This window comes from Meleagris gallopavo, chromosome 1 (assembly GCF_905368555.1).
Source record: "Meleagris gallopavo chromosome 1, MGAL_WU_HG_1.1, whole genome shotgun sequence".
Taxonomy (NCBI): Eukaryota; Metazoa; Chordata; class Aves; order Galliformes; family Phasianidae; genus Meleagris; species Meleagris gallopavo.
Window position 1 is genome coordinate 58,868,200 of NC_139404.1, and position 19,619 is coordinate 58,887,818.

The window sequence follows — 19,619 nt, forward strand, 5'->3', positions numbered from 1 at the left end:
CTATGAAAATGCTGAGGAAACAAAAAAACAAAAAACAAAAAACAACCCCCAAAAAAAACAGAGAATCATTCACTCGACCGAAAAAGAAAAGAGAATAATAATGGACGTGCAAACAAAAGTTGCTGAGAGCGCCCGTGGGTTTCTCTAGAGTAAAGTTCTGCAACAATTATATATATGTATTGCGGGAGAACAATCGGAATAGATACAGCGTGTCCCACAGGTTGGAAGCGATTGGGATTAATTGTGTCTCCAGAAGGAGGCAAACGGTGGTCATTTAAACAACAAAAACGCAACGATCTCGCAGATAAGCCTGGACGGCGGCGAGGAACGCGCCTCGATGGCCGCGTTTGCATATCACAGAGGGAGGAAACGGCCCGCAATCGCCCGGCATTTGCAAGCAAACGGCGACGGAGGCGGCACCCCACGGCTCCCGCGCCGCACTCCGGGGGCGGGCGGGAAGCGGCGTGGAGGCCCCGCCCCGCCTCGAGGAGGCAGGTATCGGGCCCCGCCCACCGCGGGCCGGGGGCGGGGCCGGAGGAGCGGCCCGCGTGCGTGCGTGCGTGAAGTCACCGCCGCCGTCACGAAGGGCGACTCCTCCCCAGGCTTCCCGCGCGCCTTTCTCCCTTAAAAGGACAATGGGGCGCGCGAACGAGAGGGCTCGATTGTTGAGAATGGAGCCGTGGGAACGGCGCGTGCGCAGAGCGGCGGGCGCTGAGAGGAGGGGCGGAGCCGGAGCGCGGGAGGGGGGGCCGCGAGTGCGCCCGCACGGGCTGGCGGCAGAGCGCGAGGGGAGGGCGCGCGGCGGCGGGAGCGCCGCACGGGGCACGGAGCGGCACAGGGCGCGTAGCGCGGGGCTGGTCTGCACGAGCGGGTGTGCGGTGAGTGAGCTCTTACTGCTTCGGGGCGAGCGGGGAGAAAAGTGCAGCCGAGAGGCGGCGGGAGACTTGATGTTGGGAGTTTCTGTTAGTGTTGTGATGGTTTTGTTTTTTTTTCCTCTCCTCTCCTTTTTTTTTTTTTTTTCCTTTTTAAATCTTTTCGCCCGACAGGCGGTGGCTTGAGCTCAGAGTGCGGAGCCCGCCGCTGCACGTCGGTGCTGGGTGCAGGTGCGGCCGCGCACACCTGTGGCTCGGGGGGCCCTGACAACGCGCTGCCGGGGCGGGGGCGGAATCCCGGCGGCACGCAGCCCGGCCCGGCCGGGAGAAAACAAAGGGCCGCCGTGTGCGACCAGCGCCGGGGCCGCCGTCGGGCCGGGGCTCGGAGCGCGGGGAGCGGCCCGAGGGGGTTCGGGAAGGACTTTTGGGGAGAGGCGGAACTTCGGCCGCTCCGTGCGGTGCGGTCGCTCCCCGCGCGCCGTGCCGGCGGCTCGGGAGCCCCGCGCCGCGTTTGAAGTGCAACTGTTGCCATGTTTGAATTACGTCAGGGCCGAGCCATGAGGAACCCGCGCGCACCGCCCGGGGCTGGGGAGGGGGCGCCGCGAGCGGCCCGGCCGGGGGGCGGCCGCAGCCGGGCGCTCAGCGCCGCGTGCTTCTCGGTCACGGGTCCCGTCGGAGGCCGCGGGTCGGGGGCCGCCCCACCTGGCCCCGGGCGGCGGAAAGTAGGTCGGTCGGCAGCCCGCCCGGGGGGGCCTTTGTTCGCGGCCGGAGCGCGGCGCTGCCCCGCGCGGTGCCACGCGGTGCGGGGCGGAAAGGGGCCCCGAGCCCGCTTTTCGGCGCCGTCGGCTCCTCCATCCTCTCCGTTTTCCGACCCGGCTTCGGTCTTCTTCTCACACGAGCACGAAGTTGCCGTTTCCCTTCGCGCGAGTGCGTGCGGCCGCGGGATTTAAAGGGCTCGCAGCCGTACCCGAGGCCCGCGTTGAGCGCTCGGTTCTGCGATCCCCGAAAAGTCGGGGTGTTACTGCGCCGAGTGTCCGCGGCACGCGTGTGTCGGGCCGGCGGGGCTGCCGCGCACGGCCGCCGCTGCGGCGGAGGCTGAGCCGTGCGCTCGGGCACGGACACCACGTGCTCGCTGCCCGAGGTGGGGCTGTCAGCCCCGCACGGCGCACGTGCTGCGGAAAGCCCCTTTTCCGCGGGGCCGGCTCGCTGTGTGGTCCGCGATTTTCTTAAACTAAAGAGATGACACGAGTCTCGGAGTAGGCGCTGCGCTGGAGGGCTTTGTGTCGGCGAGTCGTTGGAGGCAGCCGAGTGTTCCCGGCTCTGCAGTGAGCTGCAGCCGCGGGGTATTCGGACGCACCTCCGGGCTTGCGGCGTTGTGCTGTTGCAGGAAGCGGGCAGTGAGCTCCTCAGCCGGTGGGAAAAGTTCCTCTTTGCTCCTTTCCCGGCCGGGGGGGATCTCTGGAAGCTCGTGGCTCTGTGCGGCTCCCCCTGTCAGAAGAAAGCAGTGCTTTCTGCTTAAAAAAATGTGAAGACTGCTGGAGTATTCACCCAGATTACAATAAACAGCGTTAGGTTTGCCCTCCTTGTACGGAACAACAGTGTCACTAAAGTGCTTTGCACTGATTCTCAACGCAGGTTTTCTTAAATCTCTGAGGTGAGCGATGCGTGCAGCTCTGCTTCTGAGCCCACTGTGTCCTGAGGCTGTCCAGCAGAAGTAAGGCAGCCCTTCGGCCTAGGCTGGGAGCAGTGGCTCAGCAGAACACAGGGGTGGGGCTCCATTTCATGGGCTTGTGAATTTCTGTAGAATGTGCTCTGTCCAAAGTCTACATGAAATGACTGCTGGTACTGCTTAAAGACATGGAAGTGCCTTAGGTGAAGTGTCTTAGGTGAAGTGACTTCACTATCCTGCTACTACTTCTGTTGCAGTCATCATAAGATATTCTAACCTTCTAATAAAACCTGTTTAGTGTCTTGTGATCCAAGTGTCCATGATTCTTTTCCAGCAGCAGGTGGTTGCTGGCAGCGTCTAACAGCTGCAGTGCACACAGATAAGCATCATGGACAGAACTCATCGAGCAGCTCAGGTTTTCCTTGCGGGGCTCCTGCTTAAGCTGAGCGTGGTTTTAGTTTTGCAATAGGAGTTTCAAGAGGGGGAAGTCGTCTTTGGAAATGGAATGTCTGCAGGTGGGACAGGTTTGGGATTTCTTTTTTCCTTATGCAAATCTTACTGATTATTGTTTTCATGCTTTGGCCTATCCCTTCTGGAGCGGTAGCTGCATAGCAGCGTGCAGGAACGCCCAATACCTCGGCCTTTCACTCTTTTTCTTTGTGTAAATGAATCGCGTTTGCATTTCCCATAGAAGATCAGCAGGTCAGCAGGCTCCTCTGCAGCCTGGCTACTGACAGTTTCACTCAGGATGGCTGTGACCTAGCTTGAGTACTGTGGGAGTCTTAAACAAGGAAAAGCAACGTCTGGTTTAATTTCAGTGCGGTCTGGGAGTCTCTGCCAGTTGCATCTGTTATGCTGAGATCTCACTGCTGTACAACGGTAGCTGCAGACAGGACCGGTGTAAGAATTGCCTCACTGATTTAGCTGAGCTTATCAAGTTAGAAGTCTGCAGGATGCTGCTTCATTCTGGTGTGCCTGGATTGTAGCAGTGGCCAAATATCACTTTCCTTCCAGTAAAGTTTTGGGCAGACAGAGGAAGGGAAGGCACCCTAGGCAGTTCTGGATGTGTTACTTGTTTGTGTACGTGTGCCTGGGTGTATGCGCTTGCTGATGCAGAAGACAGAGTGTGTAGCCTTTCTGTATTTCAAAGTGCTGGGAGCTTTGTGTTGCACAGAGAATGAATGATCCAGGCCAGAGCGAGGAGACAGGAGAAGAGAGGTGTGGAGTAGTCAGACTGGCATCCTTTGGTTCTCCTGTAACATGGGGGAGTGCTTTCTTTCAGCTTCATGAGAAGCAGGTGAGCGCATTCCTTCTGAGTGGCCTGATAATTGTGTTACAAAGGGAGACGTGCCTGCCTTCTAGGAATTCCTTCCTCTCTGTTATTACAGATTTCTCATTCTTCTTGGGTGATCAAGAAGAATGCAGAGGAATCTGGGAAGGCAAATGAAAGCGGCTCAGCTTTTCTTAATCTGAAAAGTTCAGAAGTTCTTCCTTGACTTGAAATCTTAATGAGCATCTGAAGCAATACCTTTTAATTTAGATCATCAAATTAAGTTTTGCAAAGAAAACTGAGTCCCAATTTCTAGTCCTGACAGGCAACAAAAGCATGAAAGAATTCTCACACGCATATGATGCATGCTGCTTTGTACCAACCCTTCACAAACGTAATAAGCAGGGTGTGTTTTTCTTCCCCGCCTACTCTGCTGCTCTCTGCTCGACTCTGACTTTCTGCTATTCCTAAAATGTCAGGGCAGGTGTACGGAGAACTTGTTCCTTCCATTCCAGTTGCTAATGCAGGACTTGGGGGGACAACAGCTTCTCTGTCTGCAGGGGGACCAGGGATGAGGATCGCTTTCTCTCTGACTTGAGGGAGTAGCATTCCCTACATAGTGCAGGTACATCTCCAGTTCAGCGGACTGATAAATGTGCCCCACTGGGTTTTCTTCTTTTTTTTTTTGGGGGGGGGGGGTTGTGTGCATTTGTTTTTTGCTGGTGAGTGGTCCCTTTCATTTCTGCACAGCTGCTAATTTAAAAGACTTCATATATTTAAAATACCTTGTTTAAATTTGGCAAAACTGTCTTGTGTGATGCTTTTAACTTTTATGGAGCTGTAGTCCCACCTGGCTTCTTTTTATCTGTCCCAAATTTCACATGGTTAAGCTTCCACAGCTGAGATTAATGCATTACAGTAGTAGGAAAGCTAGCCTGTGTTACACCAACTGGAAAATCTGACTCCCTGATTCTAATTTGACATCTACATTGCAAAGCTTTCAGTTAAACCTTTTGAATGGCCCAGTCACGTGTCCTAACTACACCTAAGTCTATAGAGAAATAATGCCAACTCCAGCACTAGACAGACAATTACGGTTTAGAATGAAAGTTGAGATGGAGCACTTTAAGTTTAGCAGTGTTGGTAAGTACTTGTGGACTTAAATGCAGTCTGCATTAGCTGTTGAGCTCTGCAGCTGACAGAATATTTAGTGCATAATGGTCAAATGCCACTGGTTAAGATTAAATGTGGAACTGGACTGATGCCTTCCATTTACAACTGTGCTTGTCAGAGAAATGTGTTTTACTTGTGGTTTTGCTACTAGCTTTTCCCCATTCAGGCATGATATATGGTAATACCGTTACTGACCGTTCATCAAGTGGGAAACAGATGGCACTAGTTTCCCTTCTATTGAAAGACTGTATTGAGAGGCTGCTCCTGTGAGAATGGCAGCAATAATGCAAAACAAAATATTTTCCGAATATATGTTTGATGCCAGCCTTTGCCAGAACATTAATTGTAAAACATGCATCTTCTTTCTATTGTGATATAAATACCAGCTGGTGGCAGAGATTGTCTCATCAGTGTCTGGATTTCTGGGAGAAACTGGGTTAGAAAATCAAGTAGCTGAGATCAGTATTGTGTCTTGCCCTTTAACAATCAGAATGCTCTTGCTGCTTAAGTTTTGTAGTTCTCATGAACCTTTTGTCTGCAGTTACCCCTTGTCTTTCTAAGGAAAAGCACCAGATTGCAGGTTAAGGTAGTCACATAATCTGAAGCCACTGTTTGGTAGCTAGAAATTCCCCAGTGAAGGTGCTGTGCTGTTGAGTCCCCAGAGGCTCGTTAAACACGGTATCCCTGAGAGGCATCTGTCTGAAGGGCAATGCTGCATGCTGAGAAACAAAGTACATACTCTTAAGTGTGTACCTGGACACTCCTTTATTTGTCAAGACGGTCCAAGGGTACGAACTGGATCTCCTGGCCAGTACTGTGCTAATAAAGGGAGCAGAGAGTCTCATAGGAAGCATTTGGGGTGATGCTTCTGGCTGTGTGCAGTAGTCATCCTTGGGGGAACCTGGCTTGAGGTGAGCCTGTGCTGCAAACGTGCACGAAGGAGTGCAGTGCTTCAAATGTGTGCCAAACAGCTGTGTTAACCTTGGTTGAAAGGGAGAACATCCATTCTATCTTTCTCTCTCATTCAGTTTGTGCATGTCCCTTACCTTTTCTTTGTGAGTGGTTTGGGCACAATGAGTGTTGTTTTTTTTTTTCTCTTCAAATTTCTACTGTCCTTTGCGCCTGGGACAGCAGAAGTTTGTCTTGCAGTGTCCATATATTCTAATCTTCCCCTGTGGGGTTGGAGGTATAGCTGGAATTAGTCCGCATGGAGGACCATGTTCAGGCCTGGGTGGTTGATTGACTGACTTGCTGTGATCCTGCAAAAACACGCAGGTTATTTATCCCTACGTGTAGCACCTGTCTGTCAGTAAGATAAGTGTGATGCTAGGTCATCATGGTCATTTCATGGAAGCATGCAAGTCTTTCCCCTTGCACTGCTGTGGGTGAAGATTTGGAGATGTGCCGCCTGCATTCCTCAGTGACTAAGCTGGGTTTACTGGGGCATGGCAGTCCCTGGGCTTGCCAGGTGGCTGGGAGTTCCCACTGACCAGATTCTCCCACATGTGATGGAGATGCTCTCCAGAAAGCCCTCCTTCAGCCACCAGACTTCTCAATAGATGTGGTGGAGATAAGTTGTTTTTGTTGTTGTTGTTAGCTTCTATGAGACTTGACGGTTTTGTTAGAGGAAGGGAGAAAACTGTGTTATTTGCATGGCTCTGTCTCCTTTCAGTTCTTAAAAGCAGAAGTTCTCAGCAGTGGAAGCCTGTTCTCGGTGAGCTTCCTGTCAGCAGTGGGCTGTCCCCACTGAGCAGTTTGCATGTGTTGGATGACAAATGTCAGAGGCCTTGCTATGACGTTGGCTGGGCAAACTACAGTCTGTTCAAACAGAGACCTTCTTGGAGCAGTCCCTGTGTGGCCATGACATGGGCTCTGTGCAGCCCATGTGGCTAGCAAAGACCTTATGCACATTCTGGGCCCGCACCAGGAAAGCACCCTCTTCACTTGGTGCTCTGTGGGACCTGTGTGCCCTCTGGCAGCCTCTCAGGCTGGGCCTGAAGGCATGATGCACTGGGGAGCACCGTGGGCTGGGGGTGGGGAGGCCTATCTGAGCGGGGTGCCCTTCATGAAAGCGTGTGTAGGTAAGAGCTCTTGCTGCTGTGGAGGCTGCTTGTCTGGGCCTGGCTGTCAGGAACAGCTCCCCAGTGCTGTGCTCCGTTGAGGGCTGGGGGGGCTCCACCCTGCTGCTCTTAGAGCGGCTTTTCAGGTATGTCTGCCCCACAGCCTGGAGGCATGGCTGCAGTTCGTTTGAAGTGACTCCTACTCACTTTCCTACTCGCTTTCAGCACGGCGGGTTTGCAGTGAGGGTAGGTAATGATGACAGCCTGGTTGCTGTGACCTGGGGCTGGGGCGGGTTGGCACGGCTTGTCCTGCAGCCCGCTTGGCTGCTGGAATGAGTATGGCTTTCCTGCACTGCATCTGCACCTCTGGGTTATGCTGCTGCTGTAGGCGTGCACTTGGAGAACTGTGCAGTCATGATGGATATTGCTTGATATCCCAGCTGTTGTTCACTCTTCTGTAAGATAATAAGGTGTGGATTAGGTGCATCTGCTCTTTGGAAGCAATAGATTAGGCCGGTGCTCTTACCTGTCCTGAATTACAGCCCAGTGTTGGTTTACCCAGTGAATCACACAGGTTTTGCTTTCAGTATCTAAAAAGTGATAAGTAACACCGGTTCCTGTTTGTTTCAGCAGGCTACAGCTGGGAGGAAAAAATGTTTGGCTTTCACAAACCGAAGATGTACCGGAGTATAGAGGGCTGCTGTATTTGCAGAGCTAAGTCTTCCAGCTCTCGTTTCACTGACAGTAAACGCTACGAAAAGGATTTCCAGAACTGTTTTGGGTAAGAATCTTCCTTCAGTCAACTCTGCATTTCTCAGAGTGTTGATCTCCAAGCTGCACACCTGATGCACTGTCAGATGTGGTTGGCTTGGTAGGTGGTGGGGGAAAGCCCCAGCCTCCTTGTGACTGTCCCACTGTAGGGCTGGTTCCTCTGCTGTGTGTGGCATTGCTGGGTTATTAGCCTGCTGTGGCTGATCATGTGAGCTTCAGCAGATGACAGCATTGAAGGCTCTGGCCAATTCCTCTTCGCCCTCACAGCATGTGTGGTGACTTAGTTGTGATCCTTAGAGGTGTAAATCCCTGCACGAGGTGGAGGGAGGTGTGGATCTGTGGAGGCTTTTTGTTATTCTGGAGATTCGAGGACATGAGATAAAGTTTGTACCTTGTTTTAGCTCGTGGTGCTGTTGTTCTGATAAGGCTTATTGATATGTTATTATAACTTCTCATTGGGGACCGATGAAGAGTGAGAATTAATTAATCAACTTTCCAATTAATCAAAGCTATGCCTAATGTTTTTGTTACTGATGCTTCCGAACAACTAAATAGCAGTGATTTCTTGTACCAGCTGCTGTGGCCTTTTAACTTTTTGAAACTTTGCGATTTTGTCTAAATATGTGTCATTGAATTGTCTTCAAGGCAAATTCTTCTGATTACCTCACTAAAATTTCAAAATAAACAGCTGCTGCTGTAGTTTTCCTCAAAATTTTTTTCCCAAGAAAAATATGTTGTTATATTCAGCTTTTTTTCTTTCCAGTCTCACTGGATTGACTCTCATCAAAATCTTAGGCCAAAGTTTAACTCACATGTGCTGTTAAAAACTGTGTTTTATCAGTATTGCTTCTCTTGTCTCAAGCTTTTAACTTCACGTGTGCAAATCTTTGCAGTCTTTGTGAGTCTTTACCTTGTCTCTTTACTTCTTTTCCCCCACCTCCCTTTCTAGAAACACCCCCTTCATGTATGGCTTTACAGTGCTTTGTATTGACCATGGATTTTTGTTCATAAATCTGATGCTGACGTTTTTGCTGTCGTAATTCTTGGCTGCTGCCCTTGGCAGTGGAACGACTGAAGGCCCATTGCTTTTTTTTATACGTATAAACAGAAGTAAAGAAGCTTGCAGAATACTGGGGCTTTTGGTCTTGCACTATCTGAAATATGTTTGCCAAGGTGAAAAATGCAGTCTTAACTCTGAACAAATAAGGGCTTATCTGAGCCTGCCTGCCCCATTCATCTATATATGCTTCAAAGTCCTCTCATTTGAACAGCTGGAAAACCCGACTCTGTCTCCCCTTCAGTGTGGATTCCTCTAGTGTGGATTAGCTGGAGAAATGATTTCTGAAGAAAGCTTGTTAGAAGGAAGCAAGTATTGCTGTCGTTCCAGTGACTACTGTTTCTGAAACCCTATCCTGCATGTATGCAGCAGTGTGTTGGATGGTATTTGTTACTCATCCTTGAAACTCTGTGAGAAAGCTAAGAGCTGAATAAGCTTTTGTCAGATCTCAGAGTTTGTTCCCTGCTTACACTCAAGGAATAGGATTATTCCCTCTCCCTCTCCAATCAAATCAATCCAATCACTGAAGCTGTAGTTTAAAAGAAAACAAGTAAACAAAACAAACAACAGAAGGTAATGGGGCTGGGTTTTCTTAGCCTCCTCCTGGTGGCAAATTACAGTGTCTTTTATTTCTACATGGAATAATATTTTTCTGAAAGTGAGACCTGGTCTTCAAATGGCACTGATGAAGCACCCCAGATTAATTGTCATGCCTGAAAGTCAGAACTTCAGAATGAACCCTTTCCCTTGTGCTTCTGACACTGTTATTGCGTGATTGTTTTTATTAATTGTTATAAAGTGATTTTTTTGCTTTTCATTTTTACCAGGCTCCACGAGGCCCGCTCAGGAGACATTTGCAATGCCTGTGTCCTTTTGGTGAAAAGATGGAAAAAATTGCCAGCAGGATCCAAAAAAAACTGGAATCACGTTAGTTAATTTATCTATTTCTTCCTTGCCCCTAATTAACTTGCCTTTTACTTCAGTCCTTCCTATATCAGAGGGGGAGGCACTGGAAAGAATTCAGGGGTTGCTAATTCCCATATGCCTAACTTCCCTAATCCCAACGTTTCTAAAACTTGCCTGGAATACTTCTTGTCTTTGTTAGACTTAAGTGCAAATTGTGATGTGGTGCAAGCCATGGATGGAGTCACACAGACTACTACCTTGTAATTCCTTGTTTTCACAATCTTATAACTTTATCCAGAAGTCTCTAATGTCACTCAAAATATTATAGATTTGGCCTCTGTCCAAAACTGGTCACTTTTTTTTTAATAGCTTGAACATGCAAGGTGACTTACTCCGAGCAACACACAAATGAATGCGGTTTAATCAGATAATTAAAGACTAATATCTTGCAGCTATTCCTGCTCATATGTTCTGTTTTGATCTATGTAATTCAGTTTGGGCCTAAGGCTGGTAAGATGATCAGGATTCTTTGTGTATGTAACAGTATTTATAAAGGAAGGCTTGGTGAGAACAGGATCCAGAACTATAATTATTACTAGCTCTAGCTTTATTAAATAGTTACATTAATGATTTAAAACAACAAAACCAGTCTCTAGGGTAAATGCTTAGTTGTCATTCTTTTGGTTGAGCCTCTGTAGATGTAAACAACCATTGCCTACTCAACTGAATCTGTCAAAATAGGAAGATGTAAGTTTAGTTGAATGTTCTTTTGAAACTGGTTTGCCGCCTTTTCCTACAAACTCAGCCTCTTATAAACTGGATTTAAGTGAAATATAAGTGTGAGTACGCAGAGCTGTTTTTTAACTAGGCTGTTTTTGAGCGTTTCCACAACACCCTGGAAGGAGGTTGTAGTGAGGTGGGGTTGGTCTTTTCTCCCAGGTAACAGCTCTAGGATAAGAGGAAGTGGCTTTAAGTTGCAACAGGAGAGGTTCAGGTTGGATATTAGGAAACATTTCTTCTCAGAGAGAGTGTAACTGCCCAGGGAGGTGGTGGAGTCACCATCCCTGGAAGTGTTCAGTAACCGTGTGGATGTGGCACTGAGGGATGTGGGCAGGGTGGGGATGGACTGGTATTGGAAAAGACCTCTAAGATCATCCAGTCCAACTTTAATGATTCTGTGAGCATCTTCAGCTAAATCAGTGCAGACATCTTGACAAAGGCAGTATCTGGGCATAATTCAGGATCACTGTGTGCACTTTCTGTGTAGGTGGTAGATGCCAGAGCTGGACCCAGTCTGAAAACAACACTGAAACCAAAGAAAATGAAAACTCTCTCTGGAAGCAGAATAAAGAGCAATCAAATCAGCAAGCTGCAAAAAGAATTCAAGCGGCATAGTAAGTAGATCCAAACAGATTTTGATTATAAACTTTGGCTTCCCCTAAAATAACTTACTGCTAAGTGACCATGTTGAGTCGCCTCCTGGATTCAGTTGTGCTCTCGCACATTTAGGCTTTCTCTGTTCCTGTAACCTCCTCTTGTTCTCAGTGTGCTTGGGGAGGGGGTGGAATGAAAGGGGAGACTGTGTGCAGGATGAGTGTCTGAAGGGGGCTGGTTGTGTCAGGTGGAGAAGTGACAAGGAGAGGATTAGAAGCAGGGCTGGAAGGAGTAGTTTATATCTCAAGCTTAAATGACACAACTCTTGGAAGAACTTCTTGGACAAAGCCCTCACTGAAGTTGAAAGATATTTCCTCCTGTTCTCATTAACTTGCTATGATAGTTTGAAGCTCTCTCCTTCTCAAGAAAGGCTGCTCTGCTGATACCACTATCAATCTTTTTCTTCTATGTATGTTTCCAACCTAGGTTTTCTTTTTAGCCTGTTTGTGTTCTGCCCCCTCCCCCCCAACATACGCACGTACTCCATAAGTTTCTACCAGGTTCCTCTGTACAGTTTCCTTACACCTTCTGTCAGTTGCAGTGATTTCTTTCCACTAGCACTTAGGCTCTCAAATAGCTTTGTGGAAAGATATGAATCCGTATCTATCTGTCAATAACACTCTAAATATGTCAGCAGTTTTTTTCCTCTAAAGCAAACCTTGTAGCTTCTTAACTGTTGCTGTCTTGATCTTCTCTGTTTTCTATCCTTCTACCTGACCTGAAGGAAGTGCTCTCAGAAGAACCAGTGAAGGCCTTGACCCAAGGAGCTTTTATCTACTCAGCCAACATGCAGTAGTCAATTCTTATGAATTGTGTTACTGTAGGTGGTAGAGGCAATTAAAAAAGAAGCTAGCAGTATCTCTATTTAGATATGCATCTGCGTACCTAAGCTTACAGTTTTGTCCCAGCTAGAGCTTTAAACTACCTAATCCATTGCTCTAATCAGAAGAGCTTTGCAGGATTTTAATTTAATGAGTAAGAAAGGAGATTTGCAATGAAGGGCTGTATCTGAAGCAAAGGTCCTGACCAGCTTCAACGGTGTTTCAGTGATTACAGAGAGGAACCAGGATCGTGTCTCAAGTGTAGCGTGCTGCACAGGCTGCATTTGAGAGCTAGGGTCTCTGACCCTGAACCTCTTTGCAGTCCTTCACACACAGGGACCTGCTCCAGTCTCCCAAATGATGACAGATGTTCTTTCAAGGATCTTTTGAAGTAGGCAGGGGCAAGAAAAATGGGTTACTATTAGGCTTTTTTTGTTAATTACGCAAGTCTTTCTCTTTGGTTCCCATCTGCATGTGACCTTTTGAAGTGAGGAAAAGGATGAGTTGCTGCATGTCTTAATTGTTGCATTTATTCTTTCCCTCCCCTCCCCCCCCCCCCCTTGCAGACTCTGATGCCCACAGCACCACTTCAAGTGCCTCCCCAGCTCAGTCCCCCTGCTACAGCAACCAGTCTGATGAGGGCTCTGACACAGAGATGAGTGCTGGGTCCAGCAGAACACCGGTTTTTTCCTTTCTAGATCTCACGTATTGGAAAAGGTAAAATGAAACAGAAGGTGTGCTCTATACAGACAACAGTTTGTTTCATATTCAGTGATCAAGACTGCTTCCTCAGGAGCTTGCAGGGTGCTGCTGCTGCTGAACTTGTGTTAGAGATATCATTTAAGTCACTAAGTATTCTACAGTGTCTGCCTTACTGGAAAGGAACACTATGTATTCAAGACTTTTTCCCATATCTCCCTCCAGTTCTTAAACAATAAGGTGCTATCTAGACAGATGTTCTTACATTTTTGGGAGTAACAAACAATATTCTGAATGTTACTGTCTTGTCTTAAAACTATGCTCTGTAGATGCAACAAGTTACCATGTTGCATATGTTACCATATGTTCTGCTGTCAAGGGAAGAGTAACCTAGCATTAAATTTGATTGACCTGTGATGGTGGTCATTTAAAAAAAAAAAAATTGAGAGGAAAAGCACAAGATTTTCTTAGAGCTGATGGGTTTGTTTTATTACGTGTTGTGACAGACTAATCCCTTGTTTAGCAATTGCTATACTGGAATCTTGGTGACTTTGCTGCCTCCTCAAATAGTGTTTTTAAATGCATTGTTGTCAAGGTTAACTTAGCCTAGATAGCTGCGTAGCTGAAATTTCTCTGGGAAGTAAAATGGGAGGCTTAGTTTTATGTAGGCATGTTTTTTTTTGTGTGGTGTGTGTGTGTGTGTGTATGTGGTTTTATTTGATTGGTTATTGTTGTTAGTGGTGGTCTTTTTGGGTTTGGTTTTGGTTTTCCTTCCCCAAAATTATGATGTGGATTTAGACATTGATTTGCTTTCTCTCTCTGGACAGCCCCTCCTGTCACTGCCAAACAATGTTGAGGCTCAAGGAATCAGTGTCACAACCTGTCTGCATCTCTGCTTGCTATTTCTTTCAGGCAAAAGGTCTGCTGTGGAATTATTTACAAAGGGCGTTTTGGGGAAGTCCTCATAGACACTCATCTCTTCAAGCCTTGCTGTAGCAATAAGAAGTCTGCCACTGAGAAGCCAGAACAAGAAGGACCACAATCTCCAGCAATCTCTACCCAAGAGGAGTGGTGACTTCCTTGGAGAGCTGCAGACAGTTATACAGATCCTCTTATTCTCTGGAAAAATACTAGAAAAGTGACTCTGTTCACATTGGACACCTGCCTGTGCTGCCAAAAGACTATTCCCTAGAATTGTTTTGGGTTTTACTGCTACAATTCCACAAACTCTGAAGCTAGTTTGTATCCTTTCAGAAAGACTGTACATAATATTTAAGATGCTATGGAACACTTAGTGAAGCTGAATGCTGCTGCAAGGTTGTCCCTCTTATCTTTCCCTCCCACTCCCTTCACAAATGAACTTGAGGACGGGGTTTTGTATATTAAAGTGTATGTAGTTCATCTTTCTGTATTGAAAGAAATGGTGGTTGTAAGGGTTTTTATTTTTTAAGTTGGTTGGTAACCTCCCTTAAATCCCCAAGAAAATATTTCATTCTTAGACATGTATGAGATGAACTAATACATATAAATGTTGTCACCTCTCTAGTTGTATAAATATATATATTTTGAAGGTGTGGAGATCTCACCCTATACTACTGACGTTGTAAGAAAGACAGATATATGACAGACTGTTAACTGCAGACATCTCTACTGTAAGTGATAGTTATCTGAAAAAGCCTCCCAACAACAGATGCTCTTAGGGAAGGGGTAGGAGCACTTCCCTTCTTAGCTAGGAAGGGAGGAGGAGGAGGAGTTGCCTGAGAATTGAACACGGTGAAATGGATGGGAGACTTCTTTTTGTTTGTTTTTAACCTAGCAGCAGGCCCTCTGGGCTATGTGTAGTAACTGACTGGCGATTAGAGGAGGACCAAGAAAACAACCCAATGCCCAAGTTAGGTGTAGACGAAGGCCATAACTAGGTAACAGCTATATCTCTCGGCCTAGTGCAGCTAAAATGTGACCACAAAAAAGACTTCTTGCTGGTTTCAGGCTTGACGTAAGACCAAGCCACTTGCTAAGCAAGTTAGGCTCAGGTCTGGGGACACAATCTGATTCCAACCTGTGGTTTGGATTCACAGTGCTTGTTTTGGAGCCCCACAGCTTCTCACCAGCAGATCAAGGCTTTTGTAAATACTGGACTTCTGTTAGGATTGGTGCTGTGCTGAATAGAGGCAGCTCTGTTTGCATACATGATCAAAAGATTCCCAGCTGAACTTGTGTGCAAACCAGTGCGATGTTCCTTCAAACTCCACTTTGCCTTTAGGGTGATAGCAGCTTCCTGGAGGAGTGTGCTGCAGTTTTAGTTCCATATTGATTCATGTTCCTTTATGAAGGTTTAATTTGTGTAACTTGAGAATTATGCTTTGTTTATTTGTTTGCTTCGGGGGGGAGGGAAGGGGTTTTTTTGTGGTGTTTTTTTTTTTTTTTTTTTACTCTTTGGGATGTTCTGCAATGGATGCTACAAGCTTTCCTTGTTGCCATCCATATAAAACTTTGGTGGGTAGGGCTTAGGACTGGATTTCTGTGTAATCTCACTTCCTGAAATGGGAATAGTTAGCAAATTAAAATATAGGTAGGAAAGGATATGCAGGATTTAAGAGGAGCCTCCATCCTCAAAGCTGTTTTTTTTCCTTTCTCCTTCTGTTGAGTAGTCCAGCCTTTGAGGAGAGGACATCAGAAGAAGGCTTTGACTTATCACAGCCTTACATCTTATAGCTTTCATTGCTCTTTTATTGTGTTGGGTTTTTTTTTTTCCAAGCTCCCTGAGATTCTGAAGGGAAGACAAAGATACATGCCTTGCTTTTCATCTGCAACCAAATGAGTGGATACTTGTATAACTGCCTAACTAGGTTGGTCATGTCTGATAAGGACCTCAGCAAGAGTACTGGCTATTTTTGCAGACACCTGCCTTTACTGGAGTTTGTGTTTTCAGCATCAGTAATTCTGTACACCCGAGGCTGCAGTACTGATGGTAGGTAGTGCTCTGATACGGATCATCTCTTCTTCTGTATTTATTTATTTATTGCTAGATTTCAACTGCCAACTGCTTCCCCCACTCCCTCCCACCTGTTCCATTCCTGGTAGTAATGCAGAATGAACTGTATGTAGTCATGCACTTTGTATTAATGTATTAGAAATCTATGGAACCTGTTTTGTACTTTTATACTGTTCAGACACTTGTAATCCAAACTTTTTTTACTAGGGTAATGAATAAATTTAGACTTATTTAGAAAATGAACTCCTGTTTATTTAACTGTCCACTTAATTAAGCTTAGTGTTTGAACCAGCCTATGCATTCATTTGTCTATTTGACCAAGACTTCAAAGCTTGCTTTTTTGGAGGAGGGAAGGGAGACAACTCTCTTTGCAACAAGTCATTTTCTATTTAATTTAGGAAGAGGAGCGGAGCAGGGGAAGGATACAGTGCTTATTGTGGTGGGTAGCTGCCTCGACAGAATTCTCCAGCTGTCCCTGGGCACTGTGCTGTGTAACAGCCATTCCTTTTCTGGAAATGGGTGGTGCTGGCTGGTGTTCTCTAGAGGGTTGCTGTCTGACAGCTCACAGGCATCCACAAAGCTAGTGGAAGCAACAGCATTCAGAGTAAAGTGCTGACAGCGTGTGGGAACGTCCCTCTCCAGATCCAGCTGAGGCACTGGAAGAAACGAGTGCTCCTGTGCTGAAGCTGGAGCCTGTGATCTTTCTTCCCACGACAGGCGGAGTCAGCTGGACGAGCTCCAGCAGTCTGGAGGAAGCATGGTCTAAGGCAGGAGCTGGCAATGAGTAACGGTGCTTAGAAGACGAGTCTATTCCCTGACAATGAAGAAAGCCTTAAGCTTAATGGTGTTCTGCAAGAGATGATTCTGGACTTAAGTGGAGAAACTTTTGATTTATTACTGATGACATGCTGGCTTTTTACTATAAATTAAGCAAAATGATATCCAGAAGTTCGCATAGAAACAAATTGTTCCAGTGGAAGCTCTACACAGACTGCGTGACTCCACCAGCATGTGATTTTTAGTGCAATACCAACTGTTTTGGACGTACATGATCTGCTACAGATGCATGTAAAATAGCATGTATCCCACTCCTTGCCATGCCCACCTTCTTCCAAATAAGGACTTTGTTACCCTGCTGCTGCACTCCTGTGCCTGCTGATGTGTCGGGGTAACCTCAGGGTGTTCAGTAGCAGTTCCTATATAGAGTTCTGTGAAGCAGATAACCTTGATGGAAGACTGCTACTGGAACAATGGGAAGACAGGACTCTGCGGAGAGCAGGGCAGTGACAGTAGGAGGCAGAGTTTTGGCTCAAACCCTTCCATGCTTTGCCTGGATCAGTCCCAATAGGAAGCGTGGCATCTGCTAAAACAAACACCTGCCACTGCGAGCACTCTGAAGGTGCTTCACAGAGGGTTGTGTTATGCCTGCCTGAAAGGTAAGGAGAGCAAGGCATGTGACCTGAAGGCATTTTGCTGGAGGTCACCCATGGACTAGGAGCGGAACACAGACTTTGAAAGCCCAAGTTCAGTGCTGTGTGCTGCTGGATATAGGTTTTGCATGGCACTGCATGGGGACAGATGTCATTCCAATCTGTACCACGTGGAAGTTTCTCTGTGCCGCTGAGTCTGTAACCCCCTTCTGAGTAGATGACGGTCTAACGGTTGTACAAAAGTTCAGTTTTGATATGAAAGAAAAAGGGATGTTCGTGCTAAACGTCACTCCTAGCACCCAACACGCGGGATGTGCAGGTGAAGGCAATGAGCAGCTAACTACGTGAGCACACCGGCACAGAGCCTCTCGCGGCCGGGCGAAGGCGGCGCGCAGATGGAGCCTCCCGCCACCAGGGGGTGCCCTCACCGCCCGCAGGTGCCGCGGGACGCGAAATGGCGCCACCCTCGCCCGCCCGGCTGTGGGGTTGGTGCTTATCCGGCCGCCACGTGGGTCTAGGGGCTGGCATGCTGTGCTGGTCACCTTTGGCCTCTGCGAGTTGTGTTTGAGCCGCAGGTTCAGCCGGGACCATCTTCAGGTTCTTCGTGGTTTTGGTGTTGAAACGTGTAGTAGGGTCTACTTCTTGAATTGTTTTCCATCCCAATGATGCATTGTTGAACAAAAACCTAAGCTACTCTCTTTTTTTTTTTTTTTTTTTTTTTTTTTTTTTACAAGGAATTCCTTATCTCCTAGGTAGGCTTGTTACCAAATAGCTGTCGTGGCCAGCTAGAGAGCTGCCTGATAGAGGCGCTGGGAGTTACAGAAAGCCAGGCTGTGCTGTTGCCACCTCTCCTTCAGACCAGAGTAAGGGAAGTATGCAAGAGCATGACCCACAGATACCATACACCAAACCCTGGAGTGGTAGGGAAACAGGCAGGACACGCGGTAGAGACGAGCAGCTCCTGTTTTGCCCAGGTTACTATGCCCACCAAGGTGTTTCAGCTGTTTCAGTAATCTGTCTTGTAAAGAACAGACACTTGGTGTGCTTGAACCCATGGGACCACTAGACTAAAGACCCATAGAATGTGAGACTGTTTATGAGTCGGGCTCTGGCTTACAAGTTGAATGTAAGCCAGCAGTGTGCCCTAGCTGCCCAAAAGGCCAACTGTGCTCTGGGGTGCACCAGGCCCAGCAACTGCCACCGGCTGAAGGAAGGGGCTCTGCTGCTCTGTGCTGTGCAGCCTTACCTTGATGTGAGAGGAGTGGCTGAGGGCCCTGGATTTGCTCAGCACAGAGCAGAGGAGCTGAGGGAGGCCTGATGGCGGCTGTAGTTCCTGACAGGGAGCAGAGAGCAGCGCTGATCTCTGCTCTGTGTGACAGCAACAGGGCCCGAGGGACCGGCATGGAACTGTGTCAGGGGAGGGCAGCTGGGGGTCAGGGACGGGGTCTGCATCACGTCGCCCTGAGCTGATGGAGTTCAAGCTGCATTTGGGTGCTGCTCACAGGCATAGGGTTTGGATTTTGGGTGGCGTTGTTTGGAGACAGGTGCTGGACACACAAGGGGGATAAGATGCTATCTAGAGACACCTGGCCAGGCTTGAGCAGTGGGCTCGAGTGAACTTTATGAGGTTCAACAAATCCAAATGCACCTGGGTCAAGTCAACATCTACTATCAATACAAGCTGGGGGGTGTAAGGATGGAGCACAGCCCTGCTGAAAAGAACCTGGTGGATGGCAAGCTGGGTGAGTCAGCAATGTGCCCTCACAGCCCAGAAAGCTAACCATATCCTGGGCTGCGTCAAAAGAAGTGTGGCCAGCAGGTGATGAGGGAGGTGATCCTGCCCCTCTGCTCTGCAGTGGTGAGACCTCACCTGGAATACTACATCCAGATGTGGAGTCCTCACTACAGGAGAGATGTGGACCTGTTGGAGTGCATCCAGAGAAGAGCCTCAAAAATGATCCAAAGGATGGAACGCCTCTCCTACGAGGACAGACTGAGAGAGCTGGAGCTGTTCAACCTGGAGAAGGCTGCGAAGTGACCTGATAGCAGCCCTTCAGAAGCTGCTGGAAAGAAGGGGACAGACTCTTTAGCAGGGTCTGTTGTGATAAAATAAGGGGAAATGGCTTCAAGCTTAAAGAGGGGAGATTTAGGTTAGATATAAGAAAAAAAGTATTTTACAGTGACAGTGGTGAGGAACAGGTTGCCCAGAGATGTGGTTGATACCCCATCCCTGGAGACTTTCAAGGTGAGGCTGGATCAGGCCCTGTGCAACCTGATCTAGCTGTGGATGTCCCTGTTCATTGTAGGGGAGTTGATCTAGATGGCTTCTGAAGGTCTCTTGTAACTCTATGGATTCTATGATTCAGTGATCCTTGTGGGTCCCTTCCAGCTCAGGATATTCTATGTTTCTCTGAGTTTTGTTAGCATTCAGCACCATTGAAGGACTGATCCCAGTTGGACAG

At 47.7% G+C, this 19,619-nt stretch overlaps 1 protein-coding gene across 2 annotated transcripts; it reads left to right on the forward strand.

Annotated features, from left to right (window-relative positions):
• The first annotated feature begins 719 nt into the window (after nucleotides 1-719).
• SINHCAF (SIN3-HDAC complex associated factor) lies at nucleotides 720-15,970 on the forward strand. 2 transcript variants are annotated; one of them, XM_085229474.1, is made up of 6 exons: nucleotides 720-878; nucleotides 7,678-7,825; nucleotides 9,700-9,799; nucleotides 11,046-11,172; nucleotides 12,600-12,750; nucleotides 13,645-15,970. In XM_085229474.1, the coding sequence occupies exons 2-6, from the start codon at nucleotides 7,698-7,700 to the stop codon at nucleotides 13,805-13,807; spliced, it is 669 nt and encodes a 222-aa protein (XP_085085600.1). In that variant the 5' UTR covers nucleotides 720-878; nucleotides 7,678-7,697; the 3' UTR covers nucleotides 13,808-15,970. The 2 variants fall into 2 exon arrangements, with proteins under 2 accessions (XP_085085600.1, XP_085085605.1); XM_085229479.1 differs by having other exon boundaries at nucleotides 723-878; nucleotides 7,675-7,825.
• The last annotated feature ends 3,649 nt before the right edge of the window (nucleotides 15,971-19,619 follow it).

What these genes read in the sequence shown, in the direction of transcription:
- SINHCAF (XM_085229474.1), top strand. Translation starts at nt 7,698, where the DNA reads ATGTTTGGCTTTCACAAACCGAAGATGTACCGGAGTATAGAGGGCTGC. An exon ending in AAAAGAATTCAAGCGGCATA is followed by an intron (nt 11,173 to 12,599) that starts GTAAGTAGATCC and finishes CCCCCCTTGCAG; the next exon opens with ACTCTGATGCCCACAGCACC. An exon ending in GATCTCACGTATTGGAAAAG is followed by an intron (nt 12,751 to 13,644) that starts GTAAAATGAAAC and finishes TATTTCTTTCAG; the next exon opens with GCAAAAGGTCTGCTGTGGAA.